General features: G+C 42.0%; 1 protein-coding gene across 2 annotated transcripts; it reads left to right on the plus strand.

Moving 5' to 3' along the window:
- The first annotated feature begins 135 nt into the window (after window positions 1-135).
- LOC310796516 (uncharacterized protein) lies at window positions 136-18930 on the plus strand. 2 transcript variants are annotated; one of them, XM_083658714.1, is made up of 8 exons: window positions 136-411; window positions 6870-6905; window positions 9634-9894; window positions 10118-10360; window positions 11802-11930; window positions 13396-13485; window positions 17116-17205; window positions 17891-18930. In XM_083658714.1, exons 2-8 carry the CDS (start codon window positions 6878-6880, stop codon window positions 17950-17952), a joined length of 903 nt encoding a protein of 300 aa, XP_083514840.1. In that variant the 5' UTR covers window positions 136-411; window positions 6870-6877; the 3' UTR covers window positions 17953-18930. The 2 variants fall into 2 exon arrangements, with proteins under 2 accessions (XP_083514840.1, XP_083514841.1); XM_083658715.1 differs by lacking the exon at window positions 6870-6905.
- The last annotated feature ends 6600 nt before the right edge of the window (window positions 18931-25530 follow it).

Genomic DNA, 25530 nt, shown 5'->3' on the forward strand with positions numbered 1-25530 from the left:
AGAATGATCTGGTCTAGGTCTAATATACTGTCTTCTAGGAACCTCCCAGTCAAAGGCGTCACCAGGCTCTTTCTCGCCGAGAAGAGCCTGGTGACGCGAGGTTAGACAGGCAAGAGACGTCGCATTGAAGAAGGAAGAGGAAGAAGATGACTCGTCGCCCTCCCCTCACAAGGGCGGCTGGTCTCTGGGCAACGCAAGATTAATCAAACGCGAACCAGAGTTCCGTCGGATAATCTTCACACATGAGGACCACTTTCATGAGTTTTGTAGCGTAAATGCGAGCCCTAGAAGTAAAAAGCTCGAGCTAAACTAATCCGAACTACACACTGTCGCATAGGCTTCACGTCACGTCAGCACTCAACCTCATGGACTGTTGTTGATGTGTGCACTGATTACCCCGGGCTGAACCAGGTGAGGGAAAGATAATTTCCGTGTTCGTCCTTTGAAGTGGTGATGTTATTGACGTATATATCCCCATCGACTCAACAGTGTAGTCTCATGGGTGGAGAGAATTATCCCTAGAGAGAGACAGCAGGGGCTTAATTTAAAGGAGTGATGTATGGGGTGTATGGTGCGTTGTCTGAGGAGGAAATAAAGGATAATATCAAGGGAGGAAATGTCACTGACGTCTTCAGATTCAGGGCTAGGGAGGGAAAGTAGAATGGATCAAGGCGAGCTTGAGGAAAGTGATGGAGCTGGTTAGAATCTTGATGTTTTACAGTATATTCTTCAGTGGAATGCCCGGAGTCTGACTGCAAATGGACAGGAGTTAAAGAGATTTGTTGATGAATTTAAAGTTAAGCCTGAGTTAATTTGCATCCAAGAGATGTGGTTAAAACCTTGCCTTGATTTTGTTATTCCAGGATATCAGTGTTTAAGAAAAGACAGAGTTGAGAGAGCAGGTGGAGGGTGTGCAACTTTCATTAGAGCAGGGCTTCAGTACAGGGCACTGGACATAAAATCTAATCTTGAGTGTGTGGCAGTGGAAGTTTGGAGTAGTCAGAGCCATAGTCCCATAACGGTGCTTAATTTATATAATCCTTGTAAACGACTTATTTTGTCTGAATTTGATGAGATTATGGAGAAGGTGAGATGTCCTGTTATATGGGTTGGTGACTTTAATGCTCATAATCCGTTGTGGGGCAGTGATAGTAAGGACAGTAATGGAGTCGTGGTCGAGGAGATTTTGGACAAGCATGATTTAGTTATGATGAATGATGATAGACCGACTAGGTTTGATATATTAAGGAATACCTGTAGTCATATAGATTTGTGTTTTGCCTCTTCAAATTTAGCCAGAATTGGGGAGTGGGATGCGATGGACATTTATACTCTGGGTAGCGACCATTATCCTATTTTGTGCAGATTTGGTAGGGATCTGAGGATAGAAGTTGAGGAGAGAGTGCCCAGGTATAATTTCTCGCAGGCTAATTGGGATGAATTCTTGGAGGCGGCCCGAAAGTTGGTAAGTGAGATTGACTCTGAGGGGACTGTAGACAGGTGGAATGCTTCTCTTAGTGAGATGATTCATAAGGCAGCGCAGGACACAATTCCTATGAAGAAGGAGCCCAGAGCCAGAATGTTGGTTCCCTGGTGGAGTAAAGAGTGTGATGTAGCTGTAAGGAATAGGAATAAAGCATATAGGAAGGTGAGACAATATCCAGGGTTGTGTCATGCAGTAGAATATAAGAGGTTAAGGGGAGTAGCAAGAAGAGTTATTAAAGATGCTAAAAAGAGTAGTTGGAGGAAGTTCTGTGAAACACTAGGCCCTGAGACTTCTGTAAGGCATTTGTGGGCAGTTGTTCATAGAATGTCAGGAGTATATAAGAAAAGCTCGATTCCAGTGATTCAGAAGGGTGGGGTAGAAGCAGTTACCAATAAAGAGAAAGCAGACATGCTGGTGGAGGCCTTTCAAGCAGTGCATAGTTCTGGGAGTTTGGGGGGAAAATAGAGAAATTCCTCAGCCTCAGGGTCTCTGGAGGTTTATACTGATGGCTCTGTGGATCCAGAGAGTGGGAAGGCAGGATTTGGGTGGTGTGTGCCTCAGTTAGGGATCGGTAAGGGACAGAGAATCTCTGACGGCAGCTCTGTATTTGTAACAGAATTACTTGCTATTCTCTGGGCATTGTGGTGGGTGGAGGAAGTGGGATCAAGCCAGGTGATTATACAGTATGTTCTGACTCGGCTGCTGCACTAATGGTTGTGAGTGCAGGTAGGTCTAGAGCTCGGCCTGAATAGTACCTTAATCATTGTGGGAAAACATCCAGATGGGCGTTGTGAGTGTGGAGAGCCTGAAACTGTCAAGCATGTTTTCCTAGAATCTAAAAGGTATAGGAAAGAAAGGGAAATCTTTTATAAGAGGTTAACAGTTTTAGGAGTTTCTTCTTTCTCTCTAAAATCTTTCTTTGGCCTGAAGAATAAGAACCACCAGTTGATCACAGAGGCAGTGCTGAAATTTCTGCATGAATCAGAGTTGTACCAGAGGATATAATGTTTATTTTTATTTATTTATTTATGCGTAGTTAATTTTTCTCAATTGTGGGCGTAGTTGAAGTATAGAACCTGAGGAGGGCAGTAATACGCCATGTAGTGTTTACACTGCCGGAAATAAGAAAGAAGAAGAAGAAGAAGAAGTGTAGTCTCATTTAGCCGTTTGCTAGCTAGCCGCCCTTTTAACGGCACATAAAAGCTTCAAAACTCATAAAAGTGGTCCTCGTTTGTGAAGATGATATTACTAAACACTGGTTCGCGTTTGATTAAGCCAGCGTTGCCCAGAGAGATTATTAGAAGCATCACGCCAAAAACCCATTCAAAACTCCCATAGGCGAAAACAGTGAAGAATAGCATCGATTATTTCCGGACTCGTTTCTGCGGCTCTCGAGTGCTTAGGGACCGTGTACAAAGTGCAACACAGATTACAAAAATATTAAATAAATTCACTGTTGTACAGTGTAGCTTCACCAAAATCATGTCACACATCAATGACCTCCTGCTGGTTATACTACACCACTAAGTTTGGGAAAATATGATTTTGCATAATCTTTGTGAATTTCTATTGGGGAAATTATTCAATAACTTCGCTCTCATACAATGTAGTGTCACCAAAATCATGTCACACATCAATGGCCACCTGCTAGTTATACTACACCGCTAAGTTTGGAAAAATATGATTTTGCATAATTCTGGTGAATTTGTATTGGGGAAATCATTCAATAACTTTGCTCTAACCCCTATTTAAGCAGTTATCTGCTTAATTAATATCTGGCCCCACTTGGTTTTTCCACACTCTTTTTTCTCTTTCATTTTGATGTCTTCCACAGTAATTTCTTAACTTCTTAATTTGCATCACCCAGAATACATGAGTCAGAGTCATGCAGGTTTTATGGGAATGATTCTCATTGATCTCATTCTCTGATTAATTCCCCCTGACTTTCATAATCAGTTTCTTTCTTACATGAAACTGAGTTTCTTTATAAAGGAAACTCATTATTGTGAAATACAGTTCTCACGATATGCGAATGACACACACACACACACACACACACACACACACACACACACACACACACACACACACACACACAATACACATTTCCTGAAAATGTGGTTAAGATTAGGGAACTGTATTTCACAATAATGAGTTTCATTTATAAAGAAACTCAGTTTCATGTAAGAAAGAAACTGATTATGAAAGTCAGGGGGAATTAATTAAACCTTTTAGTAAGCTATAATAGCAGAACATGATTTACAAAAAAGCCTAGGGCTTTAAGTTATTGTTTTTTCTTCTTCTTTTTGTTATATCTAATATTAATTTTAATATCATGTCTGTTTTTGATTTGTCTTTTTTCTGTCACTGATCCTATTGAAATAGCCCGTTGCAAAGATTTCAAAGCCATGTTTGGTAGCTACATTGAAGTTGTTCACACACAAAAATACGGGGAAACTGTGAGAAAACCCTGAACACTTTTCACCACAAAAGGTTGATGGCTTGAAGAAGGGTCTCTAACAGGGCAAACACTTGAAGTATAAAAGTTGTTGCAGGTTGAACGATCGTGGATTGATTGATTTGAACTGAATGTAAAGATGCACAGAGAAAGAGTTTAAGAGCCAAACAGACTTTAGCTGTGAATCTATCAGCTGTGTTCAGGCAGAGACTTGTTAACTAGCAGCCACAGCTCTTTCAGCTATAGAGAGATAAAGTCATGCCAACTTCCGGTTCAGGCATGCGCAACATAGAGCCATACCTCAGGGCACGGGTGCCGGAGGGGGGGGGGGGGGGGGGGGGGGGGGGGGGGGTATGTAAGGGTTAATGCACGTCGAGGTGTACATTATCACTTTTTTTAAGGGACGACGCGAGAGGCGTGAACCGTCCGAGGCGAAGCCGAGGATGGTTGCCTCCGCGAAGTTGCCTCCCTGCGGCCTCGTGGGATAACAGCTGATCAGCGGGATATATGCCACAACACACGCAGCTCGAGTGCTATATTGCTTTTATAAAACGGTTTCCAAGTATGATAATATAATAATAATAATAATACTATAAGTCCGACTGGCATGGCATTCTGATAGAGTCAGTTGAAACACTACTGTAAGGCGGGACCTCTAGCAAGAAGATAGACGTGCGGGTGATTTGATTGGATCCTTCTGGAGACTGAAGTTGACATTGGCCAATCCTGGCGCTTGCTGAGAAGCTGAGAGCTTTCTGCAAAGCCCGACACCAGAGCCGTATGCCGACACCAACTAACGTTACGTCTTATTTAGAAATGCAGGGTTAAGAGTGAGGGCGCGCGAGAGAGGGGTTAAGACATTAGCCCGCGTCTATTCTTGTACAAAACATAATTTTCTGCAAAGTATTAGTAAAGTTATAAGCGAAGATCGATTCACAAGGATCTGACAGCTGTCTCCGCCATTTTGTTTTTTCTACCGTTTTATAATTATAATTATAAAACGGCTCTCTCAAATCAAGCAATCTGATTGGTTCACAGCCATTGTATAATTCCAGTAACCGAGTTCAATAATCTGACAATTATAATTATAATTAAGCAATATAGCACGAGAGCAAGTGTGTTGTGGTGAATATATCCCGCTGATAAGCTGTTATCCCACGAGGCCGCATAAAACGGTTTCCAAGTATAATAATATAATAATAATAATACTATAAGTCCGACTGGCATTTTATTCTGATAGAGTCAGTTGAAACACTACTGTAAGGCGGGACCTCTAGCAAGAAGATAGACGTGCGGGTGATTTGATTGGATCGTTCTGGAGACTGAAGTCGACATTGGCCAATCCTGGCGCTTGCTGAGAGCTTTTTGCAAAGGCTGACACCAGAGCCGTATGCCGACACCAAGTAACGTTACGTCTTATTTAGAAATGCGGGGTTAAGAGTGAGGGCGCGCGAGAGAGGGGTTAAGACATTAGCCCGCGTCTATTCTTGTACAAAACACCATTTTCTGCGAAGTATTAGTAAAGTTATAAGCGAAGATCGATTCACAAGGATCTGAAAACTGTCTCCGCCATTTTGTTTTTGAGGTAACCAAAGCCTAAGAGAGTTGCGCCATCATGCGTCTGGCTGCAAGCGAGTAGCTTTTTGTTTTGACACTACTGTAAGGCGGGACCTCTAGCAAGAAGATAGACGTGCGGGTGATTTGATTGGATCGTTCTGGAGACTGAAGTTGACATTGGCCAATCCTGGCGCTTGCTGAGAAGCTGAGAGCTTTCTGGAAAGCCCAACACGGAGCTCGAGCGCAGGGCTGCCTTTTAGTAAGAGAGTTGCCATGGCAACCAATAACCCATGGCCATGGGTTATTGAACTCGGTTACTGGAATTATACAATGGCTGTGAACCAATCAGATTGCTTGATTTGAGAGAGCTGTTTTATAATTATAATTATATAATTATAATACATATAATTATACATAATTATATGTATTTTATCATTGTATCCCTTCACCTTTCTTGTTCTATCACAGTGCAAATGACCAAAAATAGCCTCTTTCATATAGTGGTTAAAACCACAAAGACAATCATGCATGTAGGCACCCTTACACAGAAGTCACACATACGCAGTCAGGAAGGGGGTGGGCTTCACTTCACTTGACTGTATAAAGTTCAGTGTTGAGTCATAATTGGCAAACTGTAAAATGAGGGGTACATCTCTACAATGGCTGCTCTGTAAGTAATTGTGTGTGTGTGTGTGTGTGTGTGTGTGTGTGTGTGTGTGTGTGTGTGTGTGCGCGCGTGTGTGTGAATACCAGGGGCCATATTTACAGAAACTTCCTATCTTAAGTCTTAAGTTAAGATAGGAAACTTCTAGATAGGATTTTTCTGATTTCATATTACAGAAGCAAATCCTAACTAACTTTAGGAATCCTATCTTATCTTACTAAATCCTATCTTATGTCTGCTAAACTCCCTTTTTTCCATTAATTGTATGATAATATTAGATTAAGTGTAGCCTGCGTTGTGTTGACAGTTACTGGCAGCAACCCATGTTAAGGGCTTGCACAGGGGTGGAGGCGGGATTTGATTCACTGATCTCCCGCTTACGAAGCGCACACGCTAACCTCAAACCCAAGAGAGCTACTGTAGCTCTGGGGGCTCGTCCAGGTAATCCCGTCTCTAGATTGTTTGGTTTCAGCTACTATTAACAGGGAGTTTAGCATTTTGCAGCCCTCCTTCATTGCTATTACACAGAAGTACCACAGCCATTACCTGGTTATTATTTTGGTAATTACACGCTATTTCCTAATTATTACCACACTATTACCATGTTGTTATCGAGCTGTAATGTAAAGTGTTACCGATCAAATTGCCTTATCTGATGCAAATGTGCAAAACCTCAAACCAACCTGAGTCTCCTTTCTCTTTAGTGCTGACCATGCTGCTGTGCTGCAGAGCCATACAAGGTTGGTACACTTCTGCCAAGTTAAAGGGAGCCTATTTTAGCCTATATTTTTTTAGCCTATATTAAAGGGAGCCTAAGGGAGCCATGCAACTATTTAATGAAAAAAATACATTATATAATTATACAAAAGTTCAAGCTTGGGGGGTGCACTTAGGGGGACCTGACGAAGTTCACTGCCAAATTTCGTACTATTCGGCATAGCGCCACCTACTGGCAAACACAAAAAGCTGTTTATCCCGAGAACCGTTTGTCCGATTTACTTCAAACTTGGGGAGTGCAGTTAGGGGGACCTGATGGAGTGCAGTGGCGGATTTCATACAATTCAGCATAGTGGCACCTACTGGCAAACACAAAAAGTGGTTTATCTCGAGAACCATTCGTCGGATCGACTTCAAACTCGGGGAGTGCCCTTAGGGAGAACTGATGGAGTTCAGTGCCAAATTTCGTGCAATTTGGCATAGCGCCACCTACTGATACCTTACACAAAAACAACAATATCGGGCCAGAGTCCCGCGGCCTGATAATCTAGTCAACTAGAAGTGCACACAGAGAGCGCAGGCCTCCGGCAAGGCCAATATTGCAGTCTTCTATGATACTCAAATTTTGTGAGTCAGATTCGATCCATTCCAAAATTGAATTGGTTCCTCCTTGGCCCATGCTACGCCCTTCCAGTTTCATGAAATTTGGCCCAGTAGTTTTTTCTGTAATCCTGCTGACAGACAGAAAAACTGCACAAAATCATAACCTCCTTGGCAGAGGTAATAAATAGAACTGAGAAACACGGAACACCAGAGGACTACAAAGCAAGTTAACTTCTTACCGACATAAATTTCCATAGCAACTTATGCTTCACACTTAACCTGGTCCGCAGCAGGTTAAGTTGCAAGGATAAGATTAGACCTTAAATACACCGCCCACGAACCAATCGAATCAGCAGTTTGGAAAAATGGCCAACCCCTTTCTGGACGAGTTTCCCATCGAGGAAGGAGCACGAATTGTAATGTTGAATTAATCAAGGACTAAAGCCTTGCACTTGTTGGCTATTTTAATTACGTAAGCCCTACTTACCACTTTGGAATATGTTTTTATATATTCATTTTTGTGCTCTCAAGTAGCCTAGATACGTTGTTTGACCCCGCTGATCGATTGCAGCTGAATAGTGAGTGGAGAAATATCACTAAACCGGCATAAAAAGGTTACATAAACGTCTCCAAAGCGCACGGTGCTGTGTGCGCAACGGAGCTGAGACTGACGTTGGGTTGGAATTGAAATGGTCATAGCCTACATGCTGGAATAGCCTACTACATCTAAGCAATTTAATATGGGATCACCTGCACACAGGCGATCCCATATTAAGATGATTCATATCTAGGCTACTCCTGCATTTTGCAGCTGCAACTGTGTTGCTTTTGGCCTGTATGATGTGATTGAACTTCATATTTCCAGCATCATTATATGAAATATGGAGATATGCGACTCTGCTGACAATATATGTGACCACAAAATAGGCTGTTTTTTATAAATGAAATCTATGCCCGCACGTACCGTGTCGATTCAGTTCAGAAGCCTTTTTTAATTTTATTATCATTCTTTTTTTTATTGATAGCCTATAGGAATTATTCAATCAGTGCGACTAAACACATCATGACATCATTATTATTCGTTGAGCCTAAATGGTCTATACATACGGATTTTGGACTGAGACATTACACATTACTTCCAGTCACAGTTTATTGAGAGGGTGAATTCAGCTGCTGTAGGATACATGGAGGCAGAAACCGCTCTTCAAATAAATGACTGATGTGAATAAAAGTGGTAACTTTAGACAGTCATTCGGGAACAGACTAATAATATCCAATGCGGATTTTGATTCTGACATAGTAGTAGATGGCTTTGAATGAATGAGGAAATAGGCGTGTCTGGCGCTGTAAAAGCTACGGTTCTGAGCTGGAGCGGTCCATATTACATTGTGATTGGCTAGTTGTTAAAAACCATGCCTCTTTTGCGGGCACGAGCTCATGTGCATGGGCATTTTCATGTGCACGCGCTCTCAACTTGATTAGAAAAACCTAGTTCCACTAAATGAGTGGCAAACGAGGTTCGTAGTACAAGTTAACTACAATCGAGCTGATCTGGTTTAGACAAACCAGATCAAGGGACAGATCCTGGATCTTCTTATAGAACATTCGTAGTACAGGCCCCAGGAGAGAGTGAGTTTGAATTATAACCCTACTTTTGGAGTAGTTAGATCTCTGTTCTGCACATGTAGGGTAAGGGTGTACTGTAGGTTGAGATGTAAGTCTCTTTGAGTAGCCTAAGTAGTGATGCAGTAGCTGAGGCAACAGAGGCTGTGTCACAAATCTCCTACCAATCCAGCTGTGTCGTGGAGGAATATTGTAGAATTGTCTGTTACTAGTTAATCCCAGCAGCTAGAAAGAGAGAGCAGCGGAAAAGGTTTGTTGTGGTGTCACTAAGATTCAGTAATATATTCAGTAATATTCATTCAGTATTCAGTAATATAATCAAGACAAAACCAATCACATGGATCAGTGATGAACTTATCAGTTCAGTAAAAATACAGAGATTCCTCCAAGATGGCCGACAGACAGAGTGGGGTTACATCACCTTTATATCTTTACTCCCCAGACAAATCAGAACTTGGGATGTGAGATGCCAAAATAAGGATCAGCACTAAGTAATCTGACCCACCTGCCTCCACTTCTCCCCAGCCTCTCTGACTGTGAGTCCCAGTAGATCCCAGTTCTTTCGTGGACAGTCTGTCTCTCTGAGCTGTGAGGAGGACAGCTCTGCTGGACGGACGGTGAGGAAGATGATCAAAGGACAGATGTCTAAGTGTGGATTGGGCTGGGGGAACCCAACAGGTTCTTCCTGCAGCATCCGTTACACAGCCATCTTCGACACTGGAGTTTACTGGTGTGAGTCTAGAGACAACATAACAACCAGCAACAAAGTCAACATCACTGTTACTGGTAAGACCATCTATCTATCTATCTATCTATCTATCTATCTATCTATCTATCTATCTATCTATCTATCTATCTATCTATCTATCTATCTATCTATCCTGTGTCTGTGTGAAAAAGGATTGGTTGTAAAACTTAATGAAGATATGTCCAGCTGTGATCCTCCAGTCCACCAGCAGTAGTGTTGATGAAGCTGTGTGCAAATGGTGTGTCGTGTCTCTGTGTTCAGAAGGTCGTGTAATCCTGGAGAGTCCTGTTCTTCCTGTGATGGAGGGAGCTGCTGTGATTCTGACCTGTACAACCAAGCCTCCCTCCACCCTCCCAGCTGAGTTCTATAAAGATGGCTCCCTCATCAGGACGGAGTCTACAGGACAGATGACCATCCACCATGTTTCTAAATCTAATGAAGGCCTCTACAAGTGTAGCATCTCTGGTCATGGAGAGTCTGAACTCAGCTGGCTGGCTGTGAGAGGTATCTTATGGCACGTACAGACTACAAGATCCTCATCAGTTGTCAGTGTGTGTTCCTTTCACACTATACAACTTAATAACTGCATTAAAGCTCGTTAAGGCTCTCGATGCGATTCTCCGTGGATGTGCACATACTTAAAAAAAATAAACAATAACAGCCATCCTGGAAGCTGCCTCGACAGCCCTCGAGCAGAGCTTCCGCATCTTGAGCAGAGCTTCCGCAGTTCCGTTGTGACGCGTTGTGACGCGTTGTGATGTGAAACGTGTCGCAAGTATCCTCTGTAGTACCTCCATGTACCCCTAGGGGTATGCATAGCCCAGTTTGGGAACCACTGGCCTATATGATGTAGTTAATTATATAATTAGTAGTATAGGATCTATATGATCATCCTGGTATCACGCAGAGTCATGTAATACACATTGGGCCAGTCACATTTTGCCTCGCATGCTGTGAAAAGTACACGTGTGTATAAAGGTGCAGTACCAGTAGGGGGCGATATAGGCCCTAGGTGCCTGAAATAATACGGTGGCAAGTAAGGGCATTGTAGCTGGGGTGGTGGATGGGCGTGCATGTTTGCCTTTGATGCCGACGAGCAGGGTTCAATTCCCAGTGTAAGCCACGTTTACATTTTCCACAAATGCTTTTAAACATGAGCACACCTTAAGCAAGTGGTTTTACTTGCCTAAACATAACCGTAACAAATCACCATTTGGGACGTAACTGAACGTTCTCAAAATACATGGCATCCCGACGGGGGCTTAGCCTTCGATGCGAGGGCAATCACGACTACTTAATTGTAGTAGTCATTAACTACAGTACTCCCAAAAGGTCCATTAGTCCATTAGGCACGCAAGATATATCATATTTTTTCACCCAATAAAAATGATCAATTCTTGTCAAAAGGGTCTCAAAAACAGACAGTAAAAGGTTAACTAATGTAGGCGGGACCAACCTGTGGGTATGTGAAATAGCAGAGTCCTGATTGGCTCTGAGAGGCTGTTTACAAATGAAACCTCAGTAACTCTAACTCTCTGAGAGTTGTTACTGTTTGACCACAGTAACAACATAGATGGGAGTCTTTCCTTCTCTATATACTTTAGATTGTGATAATTTAACATGGCATCACATAGAAAATAATTGTTGCAATCAAATCTATGTTAAATGTATTTATATTGTTTACTCCTAAAACCACAGATGAACGATTAGTCGACTATGATGCAGTGATGTGAGTGTCGACTATCGGTTTCGACTACTCTGTGAAACCCCTATTCGAGGCAAAATGTGACACTGTTGATTAATGAGTGATTTATATTATTTACTGCTTTTAATTAGTATTTCTTGTTGTTTGTTTCAACAAATTCACTGTTCCAGCCTCTCTCCAGCTCTGCACCTGCCGGATTCAACCTGGATGTGCGTGTTTTTAACTTTTCTCCTGTTTCAGCAAGTCCCACAACTACGACTTCCTCCTCCTCTACCTCTCCTCTCCTCCTGTTGTGGTGGGTTATACCGGTCTGTGGTCTGCTTGTAGTGGTTGTGATGGTGGGCTGGTGTGTTCAGAGGAAACTCAAAGGTAAGACACAGAGCTGACATTTTACCCTGAACATTTCTTATTTTACACTACCATTTACTTTATTAGGAGCCGGGCAGCTCAGCTGCCGGTCCGTCTTTTGCCAATGTTTTGCCAATGTTCTTCTTCTTCTGAAATCAAGTCTTGCTATTTTGACCTATCTCCACGTTAGCACTGGAGAGAGTCTGGCTCAGCCCACTATCATTCTGGTATAGGGGGGAAACGCACTCTCTCTTATGAAGAGTTAATTTGGAAAAACATGTATCTCCGTTAGTATTTTAATCGTTTTATATTTATCTGTAATCACTTTAGTTTTTGTAGCCTATATATTTTTTATTAATCATAATTAAAATATATTTATCTAATAATTTTCACATAAATCACCTCAATAATCTATTGTATGTGCACTCCAGGGAGTATCAAACAGGTGTTTTTTATTCATTGCACCTGTTGACCTGTTTTTGCAAATTAACTCATTTAAAGGAATCACAAGCATTTTGGGCAGCGCTAAGCGCACATGATGTGATGCAGTGATGTGCCCTTTCCAAATAGTGTTGGGGGCAACATTCCTGCAAAAGGAAATGCTACATAAAACACCAACAATAGTAGAGTATGTAAAACTTGTCATTTTTCTGTGTGTATGTTGCTACTGTAGCTCGGAGCTTGTTGTTGTTGTTTCACGTAGCAACGGGGACTTTGAAAACACAGATAGTGGAAAGGGTAGAATAATTCAGACTGAAATAATCAGCCAATGGCAGAGCTTATATACCGCAGCCTACTTCAGCCTACTAGACCTTATGGTGGCGCTACAGCAGCCATCTGAAGTTCTAAGCTTTCGTACGTCGTACGTGCTATAGCTTTGCAACTTTCACCAACATGTACAGTAGGTGCAAGTGGCATAAATGTTCAGATGCTTGAGCTGGCAGGAATGATGAAGTCCATGATACTGTAACGGCACAGGCGAGGCTGGTATCGAACCCGGGTCTCTCATTCCAAAGTGCAACACGTTAACAATCAGACCAAAGGGACAATCCCATTGGCCAAGGAGGACCAAAGTCCGCACTTTATACCTCGACCGGTCGCTACAATACATTCAGGCAATGTCTCATCATAGATGCATGGTCAGTGTGGGGGAAATCCCCCACGGCCGTAAACAGAAGTAACTTTTTGCTGGCGTTCCCCCACACAGACCGACTGTATCTATGCTGTTTCTCTAAAAACTGTCAAATGAATTAACCCACATGTTTTGTTCAATTGAAACCAAACTTGCGATGGTCAGACTGTCCTACACAAACGATCAAGCCAGATTTGTGAATGATCAAAAATTGAGGCCACTGTGCATCAAAATCTTTTACTGTAAACTGTACTGTAAACAGCTACTGCAAATTATTTTTCAAATGTTATTTTTTTATTTTAAATTGTTAAGATCATTTTGAATTCTGCCCTCATGTAAACTATTACATTCCAGGTTGTGATGTAGAGGCGGGAGCTGATGACATCACATACGGTGACATCAGAATAACACGTGACTTACAGCAGCCAATCAGACAGAGCAAAGGTAGTATGTTTTTTTCTGATGTATCTGAGGGAATAATTCAGAAGAATTGATGTTCTCTTGTGTGTGTGTGTGTGTGTGTGTGTGTGTGTGTGTGTGTTTTCTAAATTTTAAGCAGATTTCTTTACTCTTACTTTCATTTAGATTTCGATTATACATTAACACATTACACCTTATATTTTAGATTGACATTTACAACCAACATAGTCAGTGTCTCCCCAGACTTAAATATTATGTTGCATCACTGTGCTCTGCATACTACATATAAGTCCATGCCATGGGCTCAGAAGTAGCTCAAGAGTTTGATGTATAATATATGCATGTCGCGTTAAAGTTGTGTGAACTGTCGCAGTTTTTAAAATGTAAACAGAGTTAGACGGCTAGAGCAGACACTCACACCTCGTGCCACTTGGGCTCCATAGGGTTCCATTGCCGTTGCCACCTAGTGACGCGGGTTTGTTTACCAAAATGCCGCTCGGCTGATCTCTCGTATAGCATTTTAGACGCTGGTGCATATCCTGGGTTAGGCACATGGTCTGGGCATTTTTCAATGTCTTATAATATTGTGTTTTGGACCTATTTTAAAGGGAACCTTCTTAGCTTTCATTTAAGGGCAGTAGTGACTTTTTTTCTGACAAATATAGAGGTCACTTGAGCTCTTCAACCCGTCAATGACAAGCCCTGTGGCATCAAGGAACATCAGAAACACAAAACACAAAAACTGGAATGCTCACAGGATTAGGATTCGGGAAATGTATAATACTAGGCCTAGGCTCGCATGCTGGGCAGGCTCACTATCGCCTACCCTGCAGCTCGCCGAGCTGGTCCCCTGCATACACACGCACATACACATCAATCAATCAACTTTTATTATCAGACACAAGGTCCATAGAAAAAACAGACATAGCATTTAAAAGAACACACAAAAAAACTCTATAAAAGGCACTTATACCAAACATTCCACATCTGTGATTGGTATCTCACAGCACTGATACCAGGATTCGTCCTGGATAAGCATAACAATGGAGTTCTGAGAAACATTCAGATGGCAAATAAATGTATGCATCAAATTTCTTAAGAGTGCCTGAAAGGTGCTGACACCTGCATTACAAAACATTTCACATCATTGATGACATCAATGATAACACCATCACTGTAGACAGAAAGATGACATCACTGATGACATCACATCAATAGGTAATCAGGGCAATGACCCAATTAAAAAATCCGGCTCCGTCAGGTCACCCTGTGCTCTTTACACCCTGTACTCTTTACACACCCTGAAAGTTTCAGCCCGATCGCACGTAAAACGGCATAGCTGTGGACGGCCGAAATTGTACTCACACGCACACACCCACACGGACACTTCTCTTATTAAAATCCTGTTGAGATGCAGGTGAATGTGTCTAATTTATTATGGCCTTATTCTGCATATGTTAGGGGGGGCTTTATGTGTCCAGGCCCAAGGCCCATCATGCCCACCATGTGTGTGTGTGATGTGTGATGTCACAGAAATCATTCGCAGAGGTCTACTTAGTTTTCTCAGAAGCCCTCCTGCCTGTCGCTTTCTTAGAAACGAGCCTCTGTGGACGGAGAGCTGCGTGTTCACACCACAAACAACAACTGCGGTTTGCTTCAAGAGGAAACCTGCCTGTCTGCTGAGAAAATGACCTAAACACCTCCGCCCTTCACACCTAGAAAACCCTCACTTCCCACTCAACAAGAACAAGAACAGCTCAGAAGTTAACTCGAAATGCATGCTGACATAAGCATGATCACATCATTCTTAATAGTCTATTCATATCCTAATTAATATTAGGTCAATAATAGATTAGTGTAATTGTGTTAATATTCCCATGAAATACTGAGGCCTATAGATTCAAATGTTATTTTAAGTAACTGGTCAAGATGAGCTCTGATAATAAGACTGCTGGTAGCTGGACTTATCTCTGTGTTATGAAGAGCAGGGGCGATTGTAGTTCCAGACCTCTAGGGGGCCTCAGCCCCTAATCACAATGTGACAGTGCCTCACAAAAGTGGTTGAACTGCATGCCACGGTCAAAGTTGCTTATGGTGTGAGTTGCATACAAGCCCCCAGGAATAGCGCTGGGCTGTGAAGCCATTTGAACATGGTGGCGAAGCTCTGTAATGCAAGTCACGTGACGCCATGCAGCCCAGAAAGGAAAATTCCCATGAACTTGCATGAGGACCCCGGCAGCTGTTAAACCCAGGGGAATTTTTTCGGGGTGTCACTCAAAGTATAAAACAACTCTTTTAATTATCAAATTTTCACTCTGATCAAATTGTTAAATTCAACAGCTTGACTAAACACATAATAACAAGGCTAAAGTGTACTTTTTAAATTATATTCCTATCGTCAATATATAGTAATTTATTTATTTATTTGTCTGTTTATTTGTTTATTTATTTATTTAACATTATACAATACACCGGTCATAGTGGATGTGTCTAAATCAGTATTTTTTTTTCTTTTTTTTTTGCCTACCCAGCCACTGACCTCACTGCACGTCACTGCTCCACAATAGAAATAACCTGTTAGGCATAATTGCACAAGCTCTATTGCACAATTGTATAGCTCAGACATTCCTGAGATTAGGAAAATAAAATAGTAACCAATAAAATAGTAAAACCCACAAATCGTTCCCAGCCGCTGGCATAGTTCCAGTTAGTGCTGTAGTGTACATAATACACTATAAGGAGGATTCAATCAATGTTACCCCATTAAGGTAAGATAATAACCAAACGGGAAAAAGCACTGGCAGTACAGCAAACACAATAAAGTAGTAAAAACGAATAAGAGAATAAAAATGTAAGAAAATAAAATCAATAAAATCAGTAAAATCAATATAATCAATCAAATCAATAGAAGCACTACAAAACTGCCACTGTCCGAAAGGTGCTAGCTACACCCGTGGGGAGGGAGCTGTCTGTTTATTCAGCAGTGCAATGGAAGTTGGGAAAAAAGATAGCTTATAGCGGTTGCTCTTAAAGTGCCTGGCTTTGTACCGTCTGCCAGATGGTAGCAGTTCGTATTCAGAGAATATGAAGTGAGATGGGTCAGTCAGAACTCTTTGTGCCAGACTGATGACCTTATTTTCAAAGATTGACTGAAGTGTCGGATACTCATTCATGCCATACTCATGCCATACTCATTCAAGTAAAAGTTAAAACAAACAAACAGACTTTATTCTACATTTCTCTGATTCACATTCTGGACAACACATGTTACATGTACATCTACCTGTAATGTGAATAATTTACAAAACATATTTGCACTTCTAGGGATATTCTTGTCCATATGTTCTGCATATCTAATCATGTTGGAAACTGTGAACCTGTATTTTCTTCAGTAGTCTATGTTCTGTTTTTACCCACATCTCATTCTCTGCTATTGCGATGACTAAACCTTACAATTATTACATTTTGTTATTCTTAGTAGTAGTAGTAGTAGTAGTAGTAGTAGTAGTAGTAGGCTAGTCACTATATCAGTAGCAGTAGAAGTGGTAGTAATACTAGTAGGAGCAACAGCAGAAATAGTAATAGCATCAGTCGTACTTAGCAGCAGTAGCAGTAGCAGTACGGTATATTTTATTGCTATGATATATTTTGCAGACTGTGTTCCAGATCCAGTCTACTCAGCAGTGAAAGGACCCGGAGACGTCACTTATGGACAAATCCTTATCAAACCACCCAACAAGAGAGGTAGATCTCCTCTTCCTTATAGCATAGGTTCTCAAATGTTTTTCAGCCAAGGACCCCTTACAAGATAGAAAATATACCGGGGACCCCCTCATTCTGATTTTGGGCTAAGCTTAATTGTTTCCATGGTAACGTGCTTGACTTTTAAATTGATAGGTTTGTTAGATTAGAATGTAATCCATGAACCATTTTAGATTTAAAACATAAAATATTTTCGTTGAACTATGAAGCTTTTGCACACACACATAAAAAAGTTGTTATTTTTATTTTCCTGAAAACTTTTCGTGGACCCCCTGGCAAAGTGCCACGGACCCCTGGGGGTCCCCGGACCCCCATTTGAGAACCACTGCCTTATAGAAACGTTACCATCATGGAGGAACACATGACTGCGTATGTAACCTACGTTGTGTAGTGTAGTCCCCGCAGCTGGGAATCGAACTTGGAGTTGGAAACTCCGGGCATGTGAGGTGGACGCTCTAGCAAGGAGGCTAAAACCCATGAGCTCTAGCATCGGTCGCTAGAGCATCTCTTGAGGTATCGGGGGAGTGAGGTTTACTCACTGCACAGCACCACAGCTACAGCTACAGAAAGCCCTCTATTGCTGTTATTCATGCTGTTTTAAGTGTGTGTGTGTGTGTGTGTGTGTGTGTGTGTGTGTGTGTGTGTGTGTGTGTGTGTGTGTGTTCAGACTCTCCATCGGAACCAGATGTCGTGTACTCTCCGCTGAGATGCTCACAACAGGTCAACTAGTAATGTTCAACCAGTGATGTTCAACGGGAGGTCTGCTGAACACCACTGGACCCCAAAGCCCCTTAAAGCTGGCGTCAGTACATCCTTTTCTCTTTTTTGTTTTGTACACATTGTGTCTCCATGTTCTCACTGGCCTTATTCTGGGTAGGTACTTTCATACCTACATTTCTTGTCAAATGGAACATTTACTGTAATACATCATCTCTGCGTATGTGAGAGTGTCAGATGGAACATTTAGTGTGGTTAACACATCATCTCTCTGCGTATGTGTGAGTGTTTGGAGGAAGAGAGAGAGGGTAGGTGCGAAAACAGCGTTACATAGGCTTTGAAAAGGTGACGCATTCAAGAAGAGGGGGTGATTTTGACAATTTACTTTTGAAAAGAGAGGCCATTTGCATTTTTTCTATAAAAACCTTAGTCAACATTAATTGTCTTAATGTTGATTTTGACCTGAAATATTTCCTCTGACTTCAATGGAATTTATCGTCTATTCAGTGTCTTCCTTCCATTTCAGTCTCTTAACACATTATTCTGCTCCTCCAATATTTTTTATTTCTTTGCATTTAATTGTTTATTCTGGTGTATGACCTTGAGGATTAATTTTTTTTATACCTTTTAAATGTTTTTTTGCTGTATTTTTGCCTATTTTTGCTGATTCTATGACTATTCTGGATATTGCCTTAGTCATAGTGTTTTATGTTATGCTGTTTACTATTGAATAGAAATATATATTTTTTGTTAATTGACTGAATAAGGGTAAAGCAATCTCTGTACCGGTAATTGGATGTTGGGCTGTGAGTCATTAGCTCCTCTCTTGGATCTGATTGTTTGATTGTTAATTGTAATGATTCTCACCTGCTGTGTCCCTCTCCCTATATACAGTATGTTGCCCATTCAGTCTGTCTGTTCATATCCTGACGAAGACCGCCATTGGTCGAAACGTTGATCTTTCAATAAATGTTACATTTTTGCATCATGGCTACGAGTGTGCGACTTCCTCTCTCCACTTCCCCACGTCAGGTTCTGAAGAATGACCACAACCACAGTCTATTAACATGCAGGGACTTTCAATGCTATACCGGGCTTTGTTAGAACTGTGTGTTTGTGTGTAAGTGATCTTTCATCTGGACAATCCAGTCTGTAAAAGTTTTCTCATTTAGTCCAGCAGGGGACTTTTCATACTGTGACTGTTCAATGTTTTATACTGAATTTTATTATTTTAATACACACACAAACCATCTGCAGAACAGCTTCTTTCCTCAGGCAACAAGACCCCTTAACAATAAATAACACGCGCGCGCGCACGCGCGCACACACACACACACACACACACACACACACACAAGCACACTGACCCACACACACACAAAAGAGACAATACCTTGACTGTGTGCAATAGATCTGTAGTATTGTCACCTTGACTGAGTCCAATAAATCAGTGTTATTGCCATTTGCTGCACAATTTGCCATACCTGCACCTTCCACTGACAAGTGGTGCCACTGTAATTGATCAATTATTATATTTTATTATTTCTGTTTTAGCCCTATATACTGCATGCCTTATTGCCCTATTTACATACATAAGTATAATTGTTGTGACTATATGTCTTGTAATGGAGCCCCCCAGCATAATAATTTCACATGTACAACAGAGTGACAATGCTTATTGCAAGCAAAGCTCACTAAGCAAAACACACTCTTAAATAAAATAATTGTTCATCATATGTAGTATCAAATGGATGTAAATTATATGAGGATTGTGCCTTTTAAGGGGGTGAAAGTATAAATGAATGAATACCTATATGACTTAGAAGTCACAAGGAGCTCCAGCCCAGAGAAGAAGTTCTTCTTGGCCTATTCATTCTAACACACTTGATGGTTGCATTTGGGCCTGTGACCTTTATGGACTTCAGATGATCTTCGTTGTCTTTTGATAAAGGTCACAGACAGACACGTCTACGCTGAATAACTACAAAGTCAAACTATTCTTTTATTCAAATGGAATAATGATGATGAGAACATGAGGTGGTGAGGGATATCCCCCTTCAAGTGCAATCTCTAGTGTGCTACTGCTGCCCTCTAGTGTTGGAGGAGTATTATGCTCATTATGCTGTTGAAATGGTGTATTTTGTGCTTTTTATTGTAGCTCTCTGGCTTGGATTATGACATAATCCAAATCAATGTATATTGTATACCACTAATTCTTTTTTATGTATTCCTATGCCCTAGCTCAGTCTATATAAATTAATATTTACTACCGTCTCCTGTAGCCAGACATTGTCCTAATTTGTCCACTTAATGTGGAATCACACTAATGCACAGCTCCATATAGAATTAATTTGAAAAATGTGACTGTAACAATATCCATGCTGATTTCTTGAGGATCAGGGTACTGCTTTGAAACTACAGCACTTAGAGCTGACTAGCACACACCATCGCGGCCCCCCACCAGCTCCACCAGAGAGTCGTATCCATTCACACTCTGGATACTGCCTCTAATGGAGTTGAGCCCCCAACCAGAATCCTCTTCTTCTTGGGCCAAGGGACTGCTGAGGGACTGCTCTGCCTGGACCGCCTTGATCTCATTCCCCTGCTCCTCAGCAGGTTCTCATGGGGCAGAGCCTCACCAGTGAGGTCCTCCACAGCAGGGGCATCTGCAGCAGGCATGTCACCCATAGTGTCGGTGTCTGTCCCGGCTGGTTCCTCGGCCGCTGGTGTTTCAGTTACTACCTCATCATCACCAACAAGAGTTTCAGCGACAGGGTCCTCAGCCAGTGCGACATCCTTCTCAGTTTGGGAATTGGACTCAGCTACTTCAGCTACAGGCTCATCAGCCAGTGGTCTGTCCGCATCCAGGTCCACAGCTGCAGGAGCATCTCCCACTACACCATCAGCAGCACCCATGGGTTCAACAACAGCAGTGTCGACAGCGGGTGCCTCCTCCTCATCCTCGTGTGCTTGGTAGTGGCCCAGAGTGGCACACATGCCTGAAGACAGGCAGAAGACGAGGAGGACCACAGTCCGGGGCAGCATGGTGTCAGGCTGGCAATGAGGACGCAAGCCAAGGAAGCGAGGTGTTGTTTAAAGTGTGAGAGGAGCTTACTCAGCACTTCAGGGAAGACCTCACCTAATGGCTAATAATGGGCGAGTTGAGGTGGGTTGGTCCAGACCCACCTTTCACCACAATAAAAGCTCAAAAACGTCACTAGCCTTCAGCGTGTCTATGTCTATGGCAGGCACGGTCTTCTCAATTACTTTTCGACGCTGGGGGCAAAGGTCACCCTCCATATCAACAAAAGAAAAGGATAATTTATGTGACCCCCCCCCCACCCACCGATCTATTAATTCCCAACACTTTCTTCATTAGCCTAATCATTCTGTGTAATTCTTGAACACATCAAACGAGTAAGTCCATCTCAAGATTCAAGATTTTTATTTATTTATTGTCACTCCGTTACAGACAAGGTGCATTAGGTACTGTTAAAAAGGTGCAAAATCACAGCAAACAACAAATAGGGCAATATAGTTCAATCTGCTGAGAGCAGGAACAGTATTATCAGTGTTGGGGGTAACTCATTACAAAAGTAACATATTACATGTAATATATTACTTTTAACAGTAACTCAGTAATATAACTTATTACCAATAGGATTTCAGTAATATTATACCAGTTACTTTGTCAAGTAACTCAAGTTACAAATTGAGTTACTTTTTTAAAATCAAAGCACATTATTTTTCAGGATGTTCGGGTCAGCGATGTCATTCTGCTGTTATTTTTCATTTCATTTTCATTTATTGAGTTTAAAATTACAGGGACAGTGCACATTAATAAACATTTCTGTAAATGCGCCAGTTTAGCCAGCTTGGCTAATTTTCAACCGTAGTCCCTGGGCAGTAAGATGGTAAAAACCGCTAAAACAAAAAGTACATTCAAACCGGAACAGCAATACTGTACCTATAGTGCCACATCACATACAATAACATAAAATACATATACAATAAGGAATAATACATAAAAACATAAATCAAAACACGTCATGTTACACGGTATGGTCACACACTTGAATGTCTCTCAACCAAGATTTGAAGTTGACTTTAAAGGAGCGGTAAGTGTCACAGTGTCTAACCTGTAGTGGGAGACTGTTCCATGTGTGAGCTGCTCTCACTGAAAAGACTGTTCCATGTGTGAGCTGCTCTCACTGAAAAGACTGTTCCATGTGTGAGCTGCTCTCACTGAAAAGACTGTTCCATGTGTGAGCTGCTCTCACTGAAAAGGCTGTTCCATGTGTGAGCTGCTCTCACTGAAAAGACTGTTCCATGTGTGAGCTGCTCTCACTGAAAAGGCTGTTCCATGTGTGAGCTGCTCTCACTGAAAAGGCTGTTCCATGTGTGAGCTGCTCTCACTGAAAAGGCTGTTCCATGTGTGAGCTGCTCTCACTGAAAAGGCTGTTCCATGTGTGAGCTGCTCTCACTGAAAAGGCTGTTCCATGTGTGAGCTGCTCTCACTGAAAAGACTGTTCCATGTGTGAGCTGATCTCACTGAAAAGGCTGTTCCATGTGTGAGCTGCTCTCACTGAAAAGACTGTTCCATGTGTAAGCTGCTCTCACTGAAAAGACTGTTCCATGTGTGAGCTGCTCTCACTGAAAAGACTGTTCCATGTGTGAGCTGCTCTCACTGAAAAGACTGTTCCATGTGTGAGCTGCTCTCACTGAAAAGACTGTTCCATGTGTGAGCTGCTCTCACTGAAAAGACTGTTCCATGTGTGAGCTGCTCTCACTGAAAAGACTGTTCCATGTGTGAGCTGCTCTCACTGAAAAGACTGTTCCATGTGTGAGCTGCTCTCACTGAAAAGACTGTTCCATGTGTGAGCTGATCTCACTGAAAAGGCTGTTCCATGTGTGAGCTGCTCTCACTGAAAAGACTGTTCCATGTGTGAGCTGATCTCACTGAAAAGGCTGTTCCATGTGTGAGCTGCTCTCACTGAAAAGACTGTTCCATGTGTGAGCTGATCTCACTGAAAAGGCTGTTCCATGTGTGAGCTGCTCTCACTGAAAAGACTGTTCCATGTGTGAGCTGCTCTCACTGAAAAGACTGTTCCATGTGTGAGCTGCTCTCACTGAAAAGGCTGTTCCATGTGTGAGCTGCTCTCACTGAAAAGGCTGTTCCATGTGTGAGCTGCTCTCACTGAAAAGACTGTTCCATGTGTGAGCTGCTCTCACTGAAAAGACTGTTCCATGTGTGAGCTGCTCTCACTGAAAAGGCTGCCTGTCCGAAGGCAGACCTCCTCAAAGGAATTAAACAATCGCCTCTTGCCACAGACCTCGTCTGTCATCCATTGTTTTTTGCTTAACAAAAGCACTAAGGGGGGGAGGGGCCAAGCCATGCAGAATCTTATAAACAAGACTGGCGTTTGTGATTTTAATGAAATTATCCCAGCTTAGTAGATTTTGGTGAAAGTATTGCAAAAGTAGCGTAATAAATAACGAGTTACTCTACACAGACAGTAATATTGTAAAGTAACTTATTACTTTCAAATGAAAGTAACTAGTAATATGTAGTATATCACATTTTGAAAGTAACTTGCGCAACACTGAGTATTATAGCAACCACACCAGATGGATAGGCAAAAGTTTAGTTTGTCTCTTCTATAAACTGTTAAACAGCAGTACAGTATACAAAAACAATCCTGAAAAAGATGTTTTTTTTCTTTTCTCATAGCTTACTCAGTAGTAGTGGAAAAAATAAAATAAAACAAAAGTGCATCGGTGCATCAGCATGCAAGTGTTTCTAATCTTCGCCCTAACTTGCACATTTAGGGGCTACATAATACAGTCACTTTCACTAAAAGTCAGGTAGTAGCAGCATTATATTTTTTAATTCAACAAAGTTATTTCACAGTTATGATTGTCTTTCAAAAGGGTCAAAATGATCACTATGGTCTTTCTAGTGTTGTACAAACTCAAGTACTTGAGTACTTTTACTTGAGTACTTTCCACCTCTGCTCATAAGGATACCAACACCAACAATAGTGACACTGCAAAAACTCCCACTGCAGCATGTCCACCGTGACTGGCACCTCCATTCATGCCCTGCCCTATGGAGCAGAAAACAAACTTGTCAGGTAAATAATGACTGAGGAAAAAAGCATCCTCATTAAATGTATTACTTATACTTACTTACAGTATATATAGTATATTATAGTAGTTATATAGTATATTATAGTAGTTAGATAATAGTTAACATGTTTATAAAATGTGTCATAGACCTATAGTTGATAAGGGGCACAATGCTCAACTGCACATGCCAGTTACAGATGTGCGAGCACGCGAAGTGTGCAAGGCACGCTAGAAATTAGCGAGCGATATTTCTAGTCTATCCATCTATTATATTTCTATTCAGTGCCTCTTCATAACCATTAACCGGCCACTAACATGTAGCAGACTCCAGACAGCCTCAGCTGTCATTCTGTAGCCTACCAGCTAAACTCACCATGCTCTTCACCTGGCTCTTCCACCTTGAGCTTGATGATGCTGCTGGGCTCTGTGTCAACGTTGGCTCTCTTCATGCGTGTTCTGCCCGTTGAGAAACGACACTCGTAGGTTCCAGAGTCACTCCTCCTCACATTCTTCAGAATCAAAGACAGATCACCGTTCTTCATCTCTCTGTCTGACAGCTCCACCCGGCCTGCAAAAGAGGGATCCTGGTAGGTTGGATCTGACAGCCTGTCTCTGTAGAAGAAGACGTATTCTGGTGACTTCAGGTCCGGTCTGGTCCACTCCAACACGATGATGCTTTTGGGACCCTCACAGTGCAGAGTGACATCCTGTCCAGGGCTCGCTGTTATATTTTCTGTCAAGAAGAATGGAGGCAGTCCAATCAATGGAGGAAGGTTTTGATTGCATTTTCAGCACACACTTTCAGTAAAATTCATAAGAGTAAGAGTCCCATGACAACAGTCCTGCACACTAAAATGAATCAAACACATCAGTCATGATGAAGTATATTATAGACCCAAATTTAGTTATGTTGGAGGTTAACTGCTGTTGAACTCCTGTGAAGGGATAGATGCACCCGATGATGCAGCATGGTTAGACATTTTGGTATGACATCATAAGTGGGTACCACTCCCCTTTCACTGTTTAGTCTAACTCTGAAACCTACCAATAGAGACAGTCCGCATGTCTGGGAACGCCCACAAAATGTTAAACAGCTGGCGCGCGAGTGGGGTAAAACCGCCGATATATCTCATGGGCTGACTCACCAAAAGACGGTGCTGCGGCTCTAAACTACATGTTTGGGGGTTCTAGAGCAGAACAGAAGACGTCTGCTCAGCTGTGCGTTTACTGCGGTGGTTAAATCCCCGATCGTGTCTGCCTGGGCTGGGCTATCAGCTAAATTCTAACTTTGCTGAATGGATAGAACGGGGAATTTACCCCACCCTGACCCCGCCCCCAGCAAGGCTGAGCCAGCTAACCCAGCATCTATTGTGGGCGTTCCTAGAGCCTGTATGGGCATTCCCAGACATGCGGACTGTCTCTATGCATATAATAATATATTTGAATATATTCAAATATTTT

Source organism: Poromitra crassiceps (assembly GCF_964638095.1).
Source record: "Poromitra crassiceps genome assembly, chromosome: 22".
In the NCBI taxonomy this organism is placed as follows: Eukaryota; Metazoa; Chordata; class Actinopteri; order Beryciformes; family Melamphaidae; genus Poromitra; species Poromitra crassiceps.